Source organism: Poromitra crassiceps (genome assembly GCF_964638095.1).
Source record: "Poromitra crassiceps genome assembly, chromosome: 5".
Lineage (NCBI taxonomy): Eukaryota > Metazoa > Chordata > Actinopteri > Beryciformes > Melamphaidae > Poromitra > Poromitra crassiceps.
The window spans coordinates 14,312,915-14,325,922 of record NC_139642.1 but is presented as its reverse complement, the minus strand read 5'-3'; the positions used below and the strand labels follow the sequence as shown (position 1 = coordinate 14,325,922).

Genomic DNA, 13,008 nt, shown 5'->3' with positions numbered 1-13,008 from the left:
AGGTATAGCATGTCCAACATGCACAACACTGATCAGGTATAGCATGTCCTACATGCACAACACTGATCAGGTATAGCATGTCCAACAACATGCACAACACTGATCAGATATAGCATGTCCAACATGCACAATACTGATCAGGTATAGCATGTCCAACAACATGCACAACACTGATCAGGTATAGCATGTCCAACAACATGCACAGGTATAGCATGTCCAACAACATGCACAACACTGATCAGGTATAGCATGTCCAACAACATGCACAACACTGATCAGGTATAGCATGTCCAACAACATGCACAGGTATAGCATGTCCAACAACATGGACAACACTGATCAGGTATAGCATGTCCAACAACATGCACAACACTGATCAGGTATAGCATGTCCAACAACATGCACAGGTATAGCATGTCCAACAACATTCATAACACTGGTGGAAAGTCTCAGTTACAGTAACATTTGAAGCTCTGTTGGAACTTACACCTGCAGTGTTTCATACCGTTTAGAGACTCTGGTCTCTTTAGATCAGGTCTCCAATCAACTATGGACATTGATGACGGCCGTATGAAAACGTCCCACAACTAGACCTGCTTGGCAAGTCTTCACCTTTGTCCAGTACTGACTAACAAGTTAATCTGAAGCTAGAGCCCCTTTTAGATTGGACAAAAAAGCCACTATACACAAATTACTGGCTTTTTCTTCGGTCTAAAAGTTACCAAGCCGTTCCGTTTAGCCGATAGAGCGACCCTCCAAGTGACCCAGCATATTAACGCTGGAACGTGGTGTTCCAAAGAGTTATTTTCCGCCCCTGCTCTTTCTTCTCTGGATTTAATGTATTTGCCGCCCCTTTTCTGGCACGAGTCAGTGATTCAGTCATTCCCACAAGCTGAAATTCAACTTTCTTAACAGTTAATTACTTTAAAATGTGTTTAAGAAAACACCCTTTTCTCCTCCAACGTGCATCAGTAAGGCTATTTACATGTTTAAATGACATTATTTTTGAAAGTTTTAACCGGAATCCATTTTGTTTTGGCTGGCCTGACGCTCGGTGCTGGGCAGCCGTGTGAGCAAACTGCTCAGCGAGAAGGGAGGGGGAGAGAGATGCCTGGAGATGCATGGAGAACCTGAACGGGTTGACCATGCTATCTAAAAGTTTAAAAGCTGATCACCCCTCATTCTGAATGCACCGCCCACGAGGTCCGTGGTTGGTCAATTCATATGTCTGTCATGCATTTTTTTTTAATCGTCTTGGAGAGCGGGTGCTAACCACTTTTCAGAGTCGTGTTCCAGACGTAGATACATCTACGTCTGGCTACTGCTAGACTACCATCCATCCATCCATGCATTTGTTAGTCACGTTGTAAAAGTGACTTTGTGCCACTAGAGGGCGGCATTGGATCTACATCACTGGTGGTGGACAACATGTTTACTATTCGCTTGTTATAAACATTCATGGATGCCCGCATAACAAAACACAGAAAGCAAGACACTCAAGACTTCGCCGACGTGAGGAGTCACACAAATGATAACTTCTCCCACCAGCCCCAAAACTAGATCGGACAATTAGACAAGTTCTCTTTCAATAGTCTCTCAAGCCAGTCTATCTCTTCCACAATCTTTGAATGCAGCAGAGACCAGAGACAGTCTGTACTTCAGCCCATTAAGATTTGGACAAAATTGTCATCTTCCAAGGAAAAGGGAATGGGGGGGGGGGGGGGGGCGTTTCAGACCGGAAGGAAGTTTGATGATATTTGACGTATCACGACACAAAATAAATAAATATTATTTAAATATATAACAATATCTTGTCCCGTTTCCATTTCTGCTCAGCAACTAGCTAGCTAGGATTGGACTAGTTTGTTTTCCAGTCGGAGCTATTAAGCGACTGCACAGGGGACACGGAAGTGGGGAAAAGCGCAGATCCCACCTTATTTTGACCGGATATCCTGCCTTATTTTTTGACCAACTGTGAGAGCTGCTGCAAGACAGATGGCTAGGCAGGAGCCAACACGTCTAAAGGCTGGAACACGTCAACGCCACTTCGAAGGACTAAAAGCAACTGTGAGGTGACTGTTGCGTCACCTCACGTAGCCTGTGTCGGAGCCAGAAAGTTGCACTTGAACACACGTCAAAGACTACTCAGCCAGCGGTCATCTAGCACATAGCTAGCACGTTCTGCACCTGCGTGAGACCTCGGACTGTGGATATAAAGCAAGTTCATGAAACGAAGCAGCGTTTGCCTGACATTTTCACACCACTCTTGCTCATCAGTTTCGTCTACTTCTTATCGAGAATCTGAGTCTGATAAAAAAAAAAAGTTGCAAATGACGCTGGTGTTGTCAGCTCTTGCCTGGTCTTTTCCTTCTGGAGATAAGTTGGAAAATGAGCAGAGCATTTTGTGTGCCCTCTCTTCTCGTGCACTGCTTCGCTACCAGCTGACCAGCCAATCAGAGTGATTTCTCTACCAGCTGACCAGCCAATCAGAGTGATTTCTCTACCAGCTGACCAGCCAATCAGAGTGATTTCTCTACCAGCTGACCAGCCAATCAGAGTGATTTCTCTCACTGACTGCTTGAACTGCAAGACAGACTAGTGCCAACGGTGCAGGACACAACCCGCAAAGATGCCGCGTTTAGACAACAACGGTCTCTGCATAAAACGGAACACTGTCATTGTGTTCTGGCCTTTGGTTCCACGTTCATACGACAGCGTTGTGATAAGGATTCGCGTGCAGACCGGAGCCGCGAACGTCAGTCAGTAATGGTGATACACTGCTGCAGATTGGTTACATTAATTCAAGAATAAAAACCCAGTAAAGCCTTATAGAGGGTATGCATGTGATGTCACAGAGGCAGAAGTCACTGTGGGGTCACGCCCACTGAGTCACAGCAAGACTGAGCTTGAATGCAGTAATCAGCCTAGATAACTGACACCTGCTGCTCAGGGAGGAACTTGACACTCATTTTGACACTCATTCCCGATTGAGGGGGCGTGTTCCAGTGGGTGTGCATACCCTCTATAGAAAAGACCTGTTTTATTTGCAGCACTTGGCAGAGGAAATCTATGTATCTGGCTGCGAGTTTGAGGGTCGTTTAATTAATTACTTAATATGTGTGAACGTTATCACACTTATCGCCTTTTATTTAATTATGCATTTTTAGCAACTCGTTATCAGACTGTGATGTCATGATAGTTTGTTGAATGCTATATTGATAGGCTAGTTGAATGCTCCTATTGTCTTTCATTAGCCCAGGGGCTCCCAACCTTTTATCGCTTGTGACCCGACTTTGACGTCACAAAAATCTAGGGAGCCGAGACATTCCGGTACATCATCCATAATATCATCCGTGACATCATCAGTGATGTCACATGTAACAGTATGCTTCTTTTTCCCCTCAGAATTCTGACTTTAATCTGACAGTTCTGACTTTAATCTCTAAATTTAGAATTTTTTCTTAAAATTCTGACAGTAACTCAGAATTCTGACTTTAATCTCAGAATTCTGACTTCTTATTTTTCAGAATTCTGACATTAAACTCAGATTTCTAACTTTATTTTCAGAATTCTGACTATATTCTCAGAATCCTAATTTAAAATTATAATCTCAAAGATTTTCCATCTGAATAAAAATAAATAAATAAATAAAAATTAAAGTAGTGAGTTAACACAATGGTGATTGATGGCCCATTGATGGAAGCCTTTGCATAATATATATATATATATATATATATATATATATATATATATATATATATATATATATATATATATATATATATATATATATATATATGTATACACATACATACATACTGTACATACATACATACATACATACATACATACATACATACATACATACAGTACATATATTCCAGGCGACCCTTCGCGACCACTTAGGGTCGCGACCCTAAGGTTGGGAACCACTGCGTTTAGCCTATTTCACATCCCACCCAAATCACCCTTTTTGTGTCTAAAAAGCAGTAAGTAAAACAGGTGCAAGCCAGACATTGATTAGGGCCCCGGGACTGGAACACCTAATGGATTGGAAGTTGGAAACCCTCATTAGTGTTCTGCTTGCACCAGTTTTACTTACTGCCTTTTACACACAAAATGGGCGATTTGGGTGGGATGTGAAATAGGCTAATTGTCTTCGATGCGTGAAGTGGGCCGTGTCGTCACAGTTTTCAGAAGAATTGCGTATTGCCACTTTACACAGCGAAGGTCAGGGTGGCGTTATCAAAGAATTCCACTCTGGAACCTGGTTTCACTTTTTTTGCGTTTTCAGGCCCCTACTGTACCATTCACCCCAATAGGAACCTTAACTTTAGCTAGAATTACTTGTAGGTAAATCCACCCTGAAATACAATGCAAATGTCTTATTTCTATGACCTAGGACAGTAGTATAATCCATACATGTGAATGTGAGCAGCTCTGGCCTGGTTAGAGTGTAACCAGCCACATTTTGTGCTCTCATTGAATGTTTGAAGATTTACACATGAATGAGTTTTCTTTCAGAGCTTTTCTTCTCTGGGCCAAAAAGTTCCCATCCTGAGAAATCACCGGGTGCCATCGGAGTCTTAACTTTCAGTTCAATCAGTCGGCTTGACTGATGTTTTTGGCTCTGGGAAAGACTTCATCTGTTTTGCAAGTACTGGCAGGACTGTTCTGAAACATGTCTAAATTAATTATGAAAACCATTAATATGAATTTAATCAGCTAAAATCAGAAGTCCTGGGCTTGAAAATTAACTCAAATCACAGTTTTTACATCATTCCATTCCTATTTGTACCATTTTGAAACCAAATGAATCCCATCTATGCTTATTGGGAGGAGCCCAAGATGGCTACCACAAAATGGCCGACAGAGCTGTAACATCACAAGAAAGTAAAATATTATTCCCAGGTGGGGGGAAAAATCTCACTGCAACAACGGAGATGTTTTCCATAATGCCCTCTGACATGTAATTTAACCCTAATTTAAAAGATTTATCGGTCCACATTAAGAAAGATATCAAAAAGATATTTTATTTATTTATATACAGTATACACACTATATTTTTTTTATTTGCCATATTTGAGGGTTACATAACAAAACCAGGGAATTTTCACCAGTTTTGATTGGTGTAAAGTCCCCCCCCCCCTCCCATTTCCGATCATGTAGTCTTGTGTCCTGTTATGACATTTGTCTTGTGTTGATGATTTTTGCTGTGTTTGTCATTTTTCCACCAATGAGAGTACAGAACAAATTTCCTAACAGACAAATAAAATCCATCCATCCATCCATCCGGTCCATTCTCTCTATATTAGTTTTGGACACAGTTCAGTGCAAAGTTGTTAAAGGAGCAATATGTAGTTTTTTGTCGCGCTGGATGTTGCGCTCGAGCTGTAACGTCAGACGTGAACACAGTCTATAAAACACAGACATGGCTTCCCATGCCAGCGTATGCACTCGCATCTCTCTGCTATAGCTGTCTGCTGTCTACACTAGGCAACCCAGACCAGCCTGTGCCGTGGAGAGACATGCAGAGTGAGCCACAGAGCCGACCGACCGCACTGCAACCCAAACCAGGAAACACACGGTCCCAAACTGCCATACGATCAGAGACTAACCTTTGTTTCACAGCCACGGCTGCTTCATTTCTCCAATCACAGTCACAGGTTGATCCACATATGACCGGGTCGCTGTCTGTCTATTTATAAACAGGCTTGGAAACAACAAGCCTCTTTTCACAACACTGAGAGGGGGTGTGGCTTGGTTCACTGCTCAAAACAATATAACTCGCTAGATGTATAATAGTGGTTTGCTGGCATCTAGTAGGGCTGAATATCACATTTAGCTCCTTTAAAGTCGTGTTGAATCAATTCCCAGGCAGTAACAATATAAAGCAACCTGATCACAACTGAATCAAACAAGCATCGTTATCAGCTTTCTTTCTTAGTGCCATCAAAGGAAGTCAGTTATGAAGTTAGCTATGTAGCTGATAGCTACCCATGGAAAACAGAGGCAGAGGTTAGCTAGCTTTACATGCGGGCTAGCTTACAAATAGAGAAAAGGTTGCGTTCCTCTTCGAAATGCAGGGTGGTGATGCTCAAAGTAGACAATGATATTATCAACGTGGTGGGGTTGAATATATTTCAGAATTGGTTCATACCGTTAGCACAGGGGTCGCTGCTACATCGGTCCATCTTCTTCTCGCAGTTGGAGCCCATGTAGCCGGCCGGGCAGTGGCAGGTGTAGCCGCCGGTGCTCTTCTCCACGCATGTGCCGCCGTTAAAACAGGGGCCGTCGGCGCACGTCATGGCGCTGATCTCACAGTTCTTCCCGTAGAAGCCCTGAGGACACGTACACGAATAGTCGTTCTCCAAGTCCTGGAGGAGGGAGAGGAGGAAACCAGGTGATGATTATTTTGTTTTTTATCCAGTTTTTTCTGACTTTCCCCCTGATTTTCTCCCCAATTGTACTTGGCCAATTTCCCTGCTGTCCCAGTCATTACGCCACCCCCTCTGCTGATCTGGGAAGAGTTGTAGACTAGCACATGCTTCCTCCCGATACATGCGTAGTCACCAGCCGCTTCTTTTCACCTGACAGTGAGGAGTTTCATTGGCAGGACGTAATGCATGGTAGGATCATGCTATTCCCCCCAGTTCCCCTCCCCGAACAGGCGCCTGTTAGCCTGGTAAAGCAGCCGGTCAGGTGAACTCGCATTTCATTTTGTTCTACCAGACCCTCTGGCCTCAACCTTTCACACAGTGTTTGCAGTGGGCAGAAGTTGGGCGGGTGTACTTGCCTTGATAGACAACTCCTTCAGCCAATCAGCGTTGGATCCAGTCAAATCCAAATCCACAAGGGAGAACGGCGAAAATATATTTTCTGGTGAGAGACTCTGCTGTTGTATACTCCTGTATTCGCTTAGTTGTTGTTATTTAGTCTATTTCTGCAATAACTGCACTTTATGGCTGTTTAAACTCGAGGAACATTGACGTTACTCCTCGAGGGGGACAGGCGCGGAGGCAGCCATTACTGTTTTGCCAGCAGCGTTCCTGATTGGCTGGTTACGATGTCAACTACGAGGCGGGTCGCTGATTGGCTAGTATGCTTTGCAGTTTCTGCAAACACCCTCCCAGGGCTTGAGGCCAGACGAACTAAATTAAATGTGAGTTCACCTGACCGGCTGGTTTACCAGGCTAGGTGAACGGGGGATCCAGAAGGGTTTTGTCAATAACAAAACCTAAAAATGTGTTTAAACTTGAGAGAGTTCACACATGCTAAAACCTGTTTTGGAGACGATACCACAGCAACGTAAGATAGGAGAGTGATCGGCTCATCTTAAAAATATTTTATTTGGTGGTGCACAAATCACTGACGACACTTTGTGCAGCAAATAAAGATTTTTTTAAGATGATCCGTGAGCTCCAGTCCTCTCCTATCTGAAAATGTGCCTCTTTCATTCTGCAGCAAAATAATCAGTGAAAGAAGACAGCGGTCATTAAGGACCATTAAATAGAATTCAGAGAGAATTTGAAAGAATTGAGGAGAATTTCCACCAATCACAGGTTGGAGTCAGGAGTCACTTCCTCCTCTCAGGAGGAAGCTGCAGTCCTTGTGTTGATATGAAGGACAACAGTAAAGTGGGTGTTGTGACATGGATCTAGTTTGAGCTAATCTGCTGAGCGGATCAGGCTAGATTCAATTGCAGACTTGTCAGGGCAGAGCTCCCCTCAGATCAGATTGAGATCTTTTCCGAGCAGGAAAGAGGCACTGTGTCTCTGACAGGAATTGAAGTGTATTGTGCTGTTGCTCTCTTTGTGAGTCGCTCTAAGGCCAGAGATATACTTGCTTTTAACTAGGCGTTCTTATGTGTTTCCTGCATCTATTTGGAGCATTGGTTGTGCATGTCCTACTAAATTTGACGCAGGATATACAGTATGTGTGACTGCGAGGCAGTCATCATGCACACGCAAACGTGTAGTCAGAAGCCTAACTATTGGACTGGAAGTTAGTCAAGCCCTCTGTGAGTGTTGCGGGCTACACTCAAAGAAAGGTCTGTGATGGAAGTTGACGTGTATTATGGAGGACTTACATTGCAGCTGCCTCCGTTCTTGCAGGGGTTACTGTCGCACTCGTTGGTCTCGATCTGGCAGTTGTTGCCGCTGTAGCCGGGCCGACAGGTGCAGGTGTAGCTGCCCTGACCCGTGTTGGTACATGTGGCGTCGTTCTGGCACGGCTTGTGGTTGGTACAGTAGTTCAGATCTGGAAGAAAACAAGAACGAAACAACGTTAGGTTTGAGTTTTAACGACAACAATGCAAAACAATGTCAATTAGAACGCGGGGAAGAGGAGAACATGCTCAAGAAATAAAAACAATGCTAACGTAACCCGCATTGTGTAGTCCCCCCCTCCACACCTGAGGATCCAACCAGGAACCTCTGACATGGGATGTTCTAGCAAAGAGGCTAAGGGGGGTCGAATGGGGTCTAGCATCTGTCGCTAGAGCAGCCATCCCCAATAGGCGTACCGCGGTCCGTGTCCGGACCCAGACGCCCTCCTATCGAGACCCAGCCCTATAACTTAATAATCATCTTTTCACGGAGCGTTTCTATGCATGCGCTGTAAATCATCACACGTGATGCTACTCAGCAAATCAAATATGTGAATCAAGGCTGCCTGTGGCTGCCAGCATACTGCCAGTGCCTGCTGCGAGTGCCTGCTGCGGGTGCCTGCTGCTAAAAAAAACAACACATTTACGTTTCAAAAGTCATAAAAGCGATTCACGTTCGTGAAGATGATCCTGCTGATCCCAAATTACCGCTCCCGTAAACCTTTGTTAACCACAGACCTTATTTTATGAATTTAAGTGAAATCTCCATTCTAAAACCGCATTGACTTCCCCCCGTAAGATCCAGGAAGTCCGGGACTTCCGCCTGACGACTAGAAAAATACGTCATCCCTGTGGTACTCTATATATGGCAGTGAATCATAACACAAGTTACTAGACTTAACGATGTTCCGGACCTTTGGTTGAGGAAATGTTCTCTAACTGGACCTTGTTGAGTTTGAATTGAGTACCCCTGCGCTAGAGTGTCTTTGAGCTCTCAGAGTGAGGTTTACTCAGTGCACAGCACTACCTGCTAGCTACTGTTACACTAATGAGGTCAAGTCAAATAAAAGTTCCAAAAGGGTTCACTGTGTCTATATTGTAACTTAAAATTCACAACTTTTATTTTAAAACTTAGATTTTTCTTATCAGAGATAGATTTGTCATTCCTACCTGACATGTGTCGACGGTAACACACTAGATGGTGTGTGACGTGTCTTAACAGCTGAGTTCTTTACTGAGGCATGATCACGCGTCAGTCTGATGAAGACGGAAGTGTTACCGTCGAAACATGTCAGGAAGGAATGACAAATCTGTGTCTGATATATAAGAAAAATCTAAGTTTTAAAATAAAAGTTGTGACATTGAGGGTTCTGGACCTCTTGAAGGCTGTTTGTGATTTGACAGCAAAACTAACATTTTAAGGGGCGGCTGTGGCTCAGGAGGTAGAGCGCATCGTCCACTAATCAGAAGGACAGTGGTTCGATCCCCGGCTCCTCCAGTCCGCATGTCGAAGTGTCCTTGGGCAAGACACTGAAGCCCAAATTGCGCCAGGTGGCTGTGGTAGCACCCTGCGTGGCAGCTTGCTGCCTTCGGTGTGTGAATGGGTGAATGTAGGCACATTTAAAAGCGCTATATAAATGCAGTCCATTTACCATTTACCATTAAGGATGCAATAGAGTTAAAACATGATTACTCAGAAATCAATTAATTTAAAGAATTGCAACACTGAGTTTAGGATTTGCCATAAAGTGTCCAGTGAGGTCAAGGTTAGGTTTCATTTGGAGGTTACATTTAGAATCAGGTTTTTGGGTAAAATATAAGTTCCAAAATTACACTTTGAACACATAGTCCTAAATAACTAGTAAGTTGTTAATGACGACAGTTCATTTTAGTGTTCACCAAGGTTTACTTTTGGGCCCTCTACCATTGTCACTAGCACGCTTCACCTTGGTAACATTATCTTGTCTGTTTTTATTCACTCATATGCAGATGATACTCAACTTTACATTGCAATAAAACCAGCCGAAGCAACCAACTAAATAACATATAATCTTATTTTTATCTGTTGGTTTATTAAAAAGGGACAGTACATAATAGACATTGCTGTAAATGCGCCAGTATTTTTCAACTGTAGTCACTGGACAGATGTTACAGAGTCACCCTGCTGCCATCTTGAAGTGTTGTACTGTATCTTGTATTTTAGAGGTTAAAATATGTGTGATAGCAACTTTTTAATCAGCAGAGAAGGCATTGCTCATTCACTGGCCCTGCCCAGATTTTACAAGCATGTACAAAATTCTAACCAGCAGCCTTCACGGTCAGGAAAGCAGTGCTAACTATCAGTGCTAACTATCAGTGCTAACTATCAGTGCTAACATTCTTCCAGCTCACAGTAACAACACAACTGATTACAATATCCTACAGCTAACATTCAAAGATTTAAATGGCCTTGTTCCACAATACATCCCAAATAGAACCACTCCCTGGAAACCTCCCCCAACCGCTCCACTCACAGGAGACAGGACTTTTTGTTATTCATTATTCAACACAAACTAGCTGGGAGGGAACACAGCGTTAATCTGTAGGGCCCACTTCCTTCACTGCCAGCTTCCAGCCCACATCAGTTTCCAATCTCACGTAAACTCCACCATTCCCTTCCTCCGCCTTCCCTTCCTCTGCTAGAGGAGCTCCTTAAGTGAGAAACATTCTTCAATGTAGCCTCCAGTTTAAGACGTTGTCTGCGGCAGCTAGACATAGCGTACATACGCGAATGTCAGCTTGACGAGGTGGTCTCAGGAGAGTCCCCAGCAAAATTAGTCAAATGTGTGATTTCACTATGATTTCAATGACTAGAAGTTAGCCCAAGGAGAGAAGGTTGTGCATATACTTGGTCATAGCTTTCACTCTCTCCTGTTATCTCCCCATCCTCCCCATCCCCCCTCCTTACTGCTGTACATCAGTCTGTCACCACTTTATGGCAACCATTGTTGAAGCTCATCCGCGTAGTGTAGCGGTAGATTCCCTGCCTACCAACACGAGGGCCGCAGGTTCGCACTCCCGTGTTACCTCCTCCGGCTTGGTTGGGCGTCCATACGGGCACGATTGGCTGTGGAAGCCGGATTAGTATGTGTCCGGGTCGCTGCACTAGCGCCTCCTCTGGTCATTCGGGGGCACCTGTTCGGGGGTGGAAGGGAACTGGTGGGAATAGGGTGATGCTCCCACGTGCTACGTCCTGCCGGTGAAGCTCCCCGCTGTCAGATGAAAGGAAGCGGCTGGCAACTGCGCATGTGTCTGAGGAAGCATGGCGCTAGTCTACGACTCTCCCCGGATCGGCAGAAGGAGGAGCAGCGAGCGGGGCAGCAGGGGGAAATTGGCCAGGTACGATTGGGGAGAAAATGGGGAAAAATCATAAATAATAATAATAATAACCAGTCTTGAACCTACCGAGCCTTTCTCTGTGCACAAAAGCAAATCTTGAGGTTTGCATGCTTTACACAGTGGAATGTATTTTTCCCTTTCTTTATTAAATAATCAAACCAGGTAGACATCATCACCTCTATCAGGGTATATGCAGTAATCCAGAAGTTAAATTAAATATTTTTTTTAAACCTCAACGCCACTTTCGTCACATCAGCAATAGGGGTGTAAATCATAAGTTTCATCAAGATACGATATTATATAGATTCTTTGGACAATGATATAATATTTGCTGATATCACAAAGTCTGCCGCGATATGACTGATTAAATTCAGGGGTCTGTGATTGAACTCTTCGCCAGACCCACAGACGGCCTTGGCAGGGTCTCAGTGGGTCCCTAGAATAATAACCAAGCCACTGACCAATGTGTGAGTTGACTAAATCAGAGGTAGTAAACCTTTTTCACGTCAAGGACTAGGCTTCCCAACTTCCCACACAATTTCATGGATATATTTTTCCCATTACTTTTCAAGGATCCAAAATAGAATTTCCATGTAATGTGAGGCAGTGACTCTGAATAGATACCAGAAATTATTACTACACTGGAGAAATAGGACACACCTCTTTGTATTGGATTTACGTCAACAGCTACAGAAAATAAATTTGCCGTTATGTTACATTATGTGGAACGTTATCTACGGAAGATTACTGTAACAATTAAAACAAACTTCCATGACTTTTCCAAAACCTTCAAGGATTTTACTAATTCCATGACGTCACGTTTCCAGGCCTGGAAAATGAGATTTTGAAATTCCAAGACTTTTCCAGGATTTCCATGACCATGGGAACCCTGAACTGATACAACTAAGGGTGTTTTCACACTTGGACCCCTTTAAAAGAACTGAACTCAGACCTCTTTAAGTGGACCAAAAAGTGGACCACCAGCAAAGGGACTCAGTTTTTTGTGTGTTCACATTGTCAGTTCATTTTGAAAGAGGGCTCAGTTCTCTTTCTGGTCCACTTCAGTTCTGATAGGGCCTCAGTCCTCTTTCTGTCCACACTATACATAGACATAGTTCCACTGGAGCTCAGGCCTTTACTGCTTTGGATTATGAGTAGTTTTCACTTGGAAAAAGATGGCTGTTCTTATATTTGTCTTGCACTATATTGTATGTATTGGATAAAAGAAACACAACTTTCAAAACCTTGTAACATCCTAGCCAACATTGAAGCTGCATTCAGCGATGTTTTTGTGTTAAAATAAGTGTTAAATGGCTATATATGCTGATAGCAATCACTGAAATAGTGTTTGGAACCCTCAACCCCCCGCTGTCCTCTATCTCTCTCCTGTAGTCCTGCATGCATGACCTCCCACTATCCAATCAGAGAAATTTTGACATTTTCTGGGAAACGGAAGGTCATATTGCGATGCCTATAAAGGAATATATGTATTTTTTCACCCCGAATCCAACACCGTCATCCGT

General features: G+C 43.5%; 1 protein-coding gene across 1 annotated transcript in view; it reads right to left on the bottom strand.

Moving 5' to 3' along the window:
• The window catches only part of dlc (deltaC), a 71,112-nt gene that overhangs the window by 45,986 nt on the left and 12,118 nt on the right, over positions 1-13,008 (bottom strand). Inside the window, exons 6-7 of the mRNA XM_083636421.1 lie at positions 8,090-8,259; positions 6,161-6,377 (exon numbers count right to left, since the gene is read on the bottom strand). Of these exons, the coding sequence (XP_083492547.1) occupies positions 6,161-6,377; positions 8,090-8,259 (387 nt within the window). The remainder of the gene's footprint in view (positions 1-6,160; positions 6,378-8,089; positions 8,260-13,008) is intronic.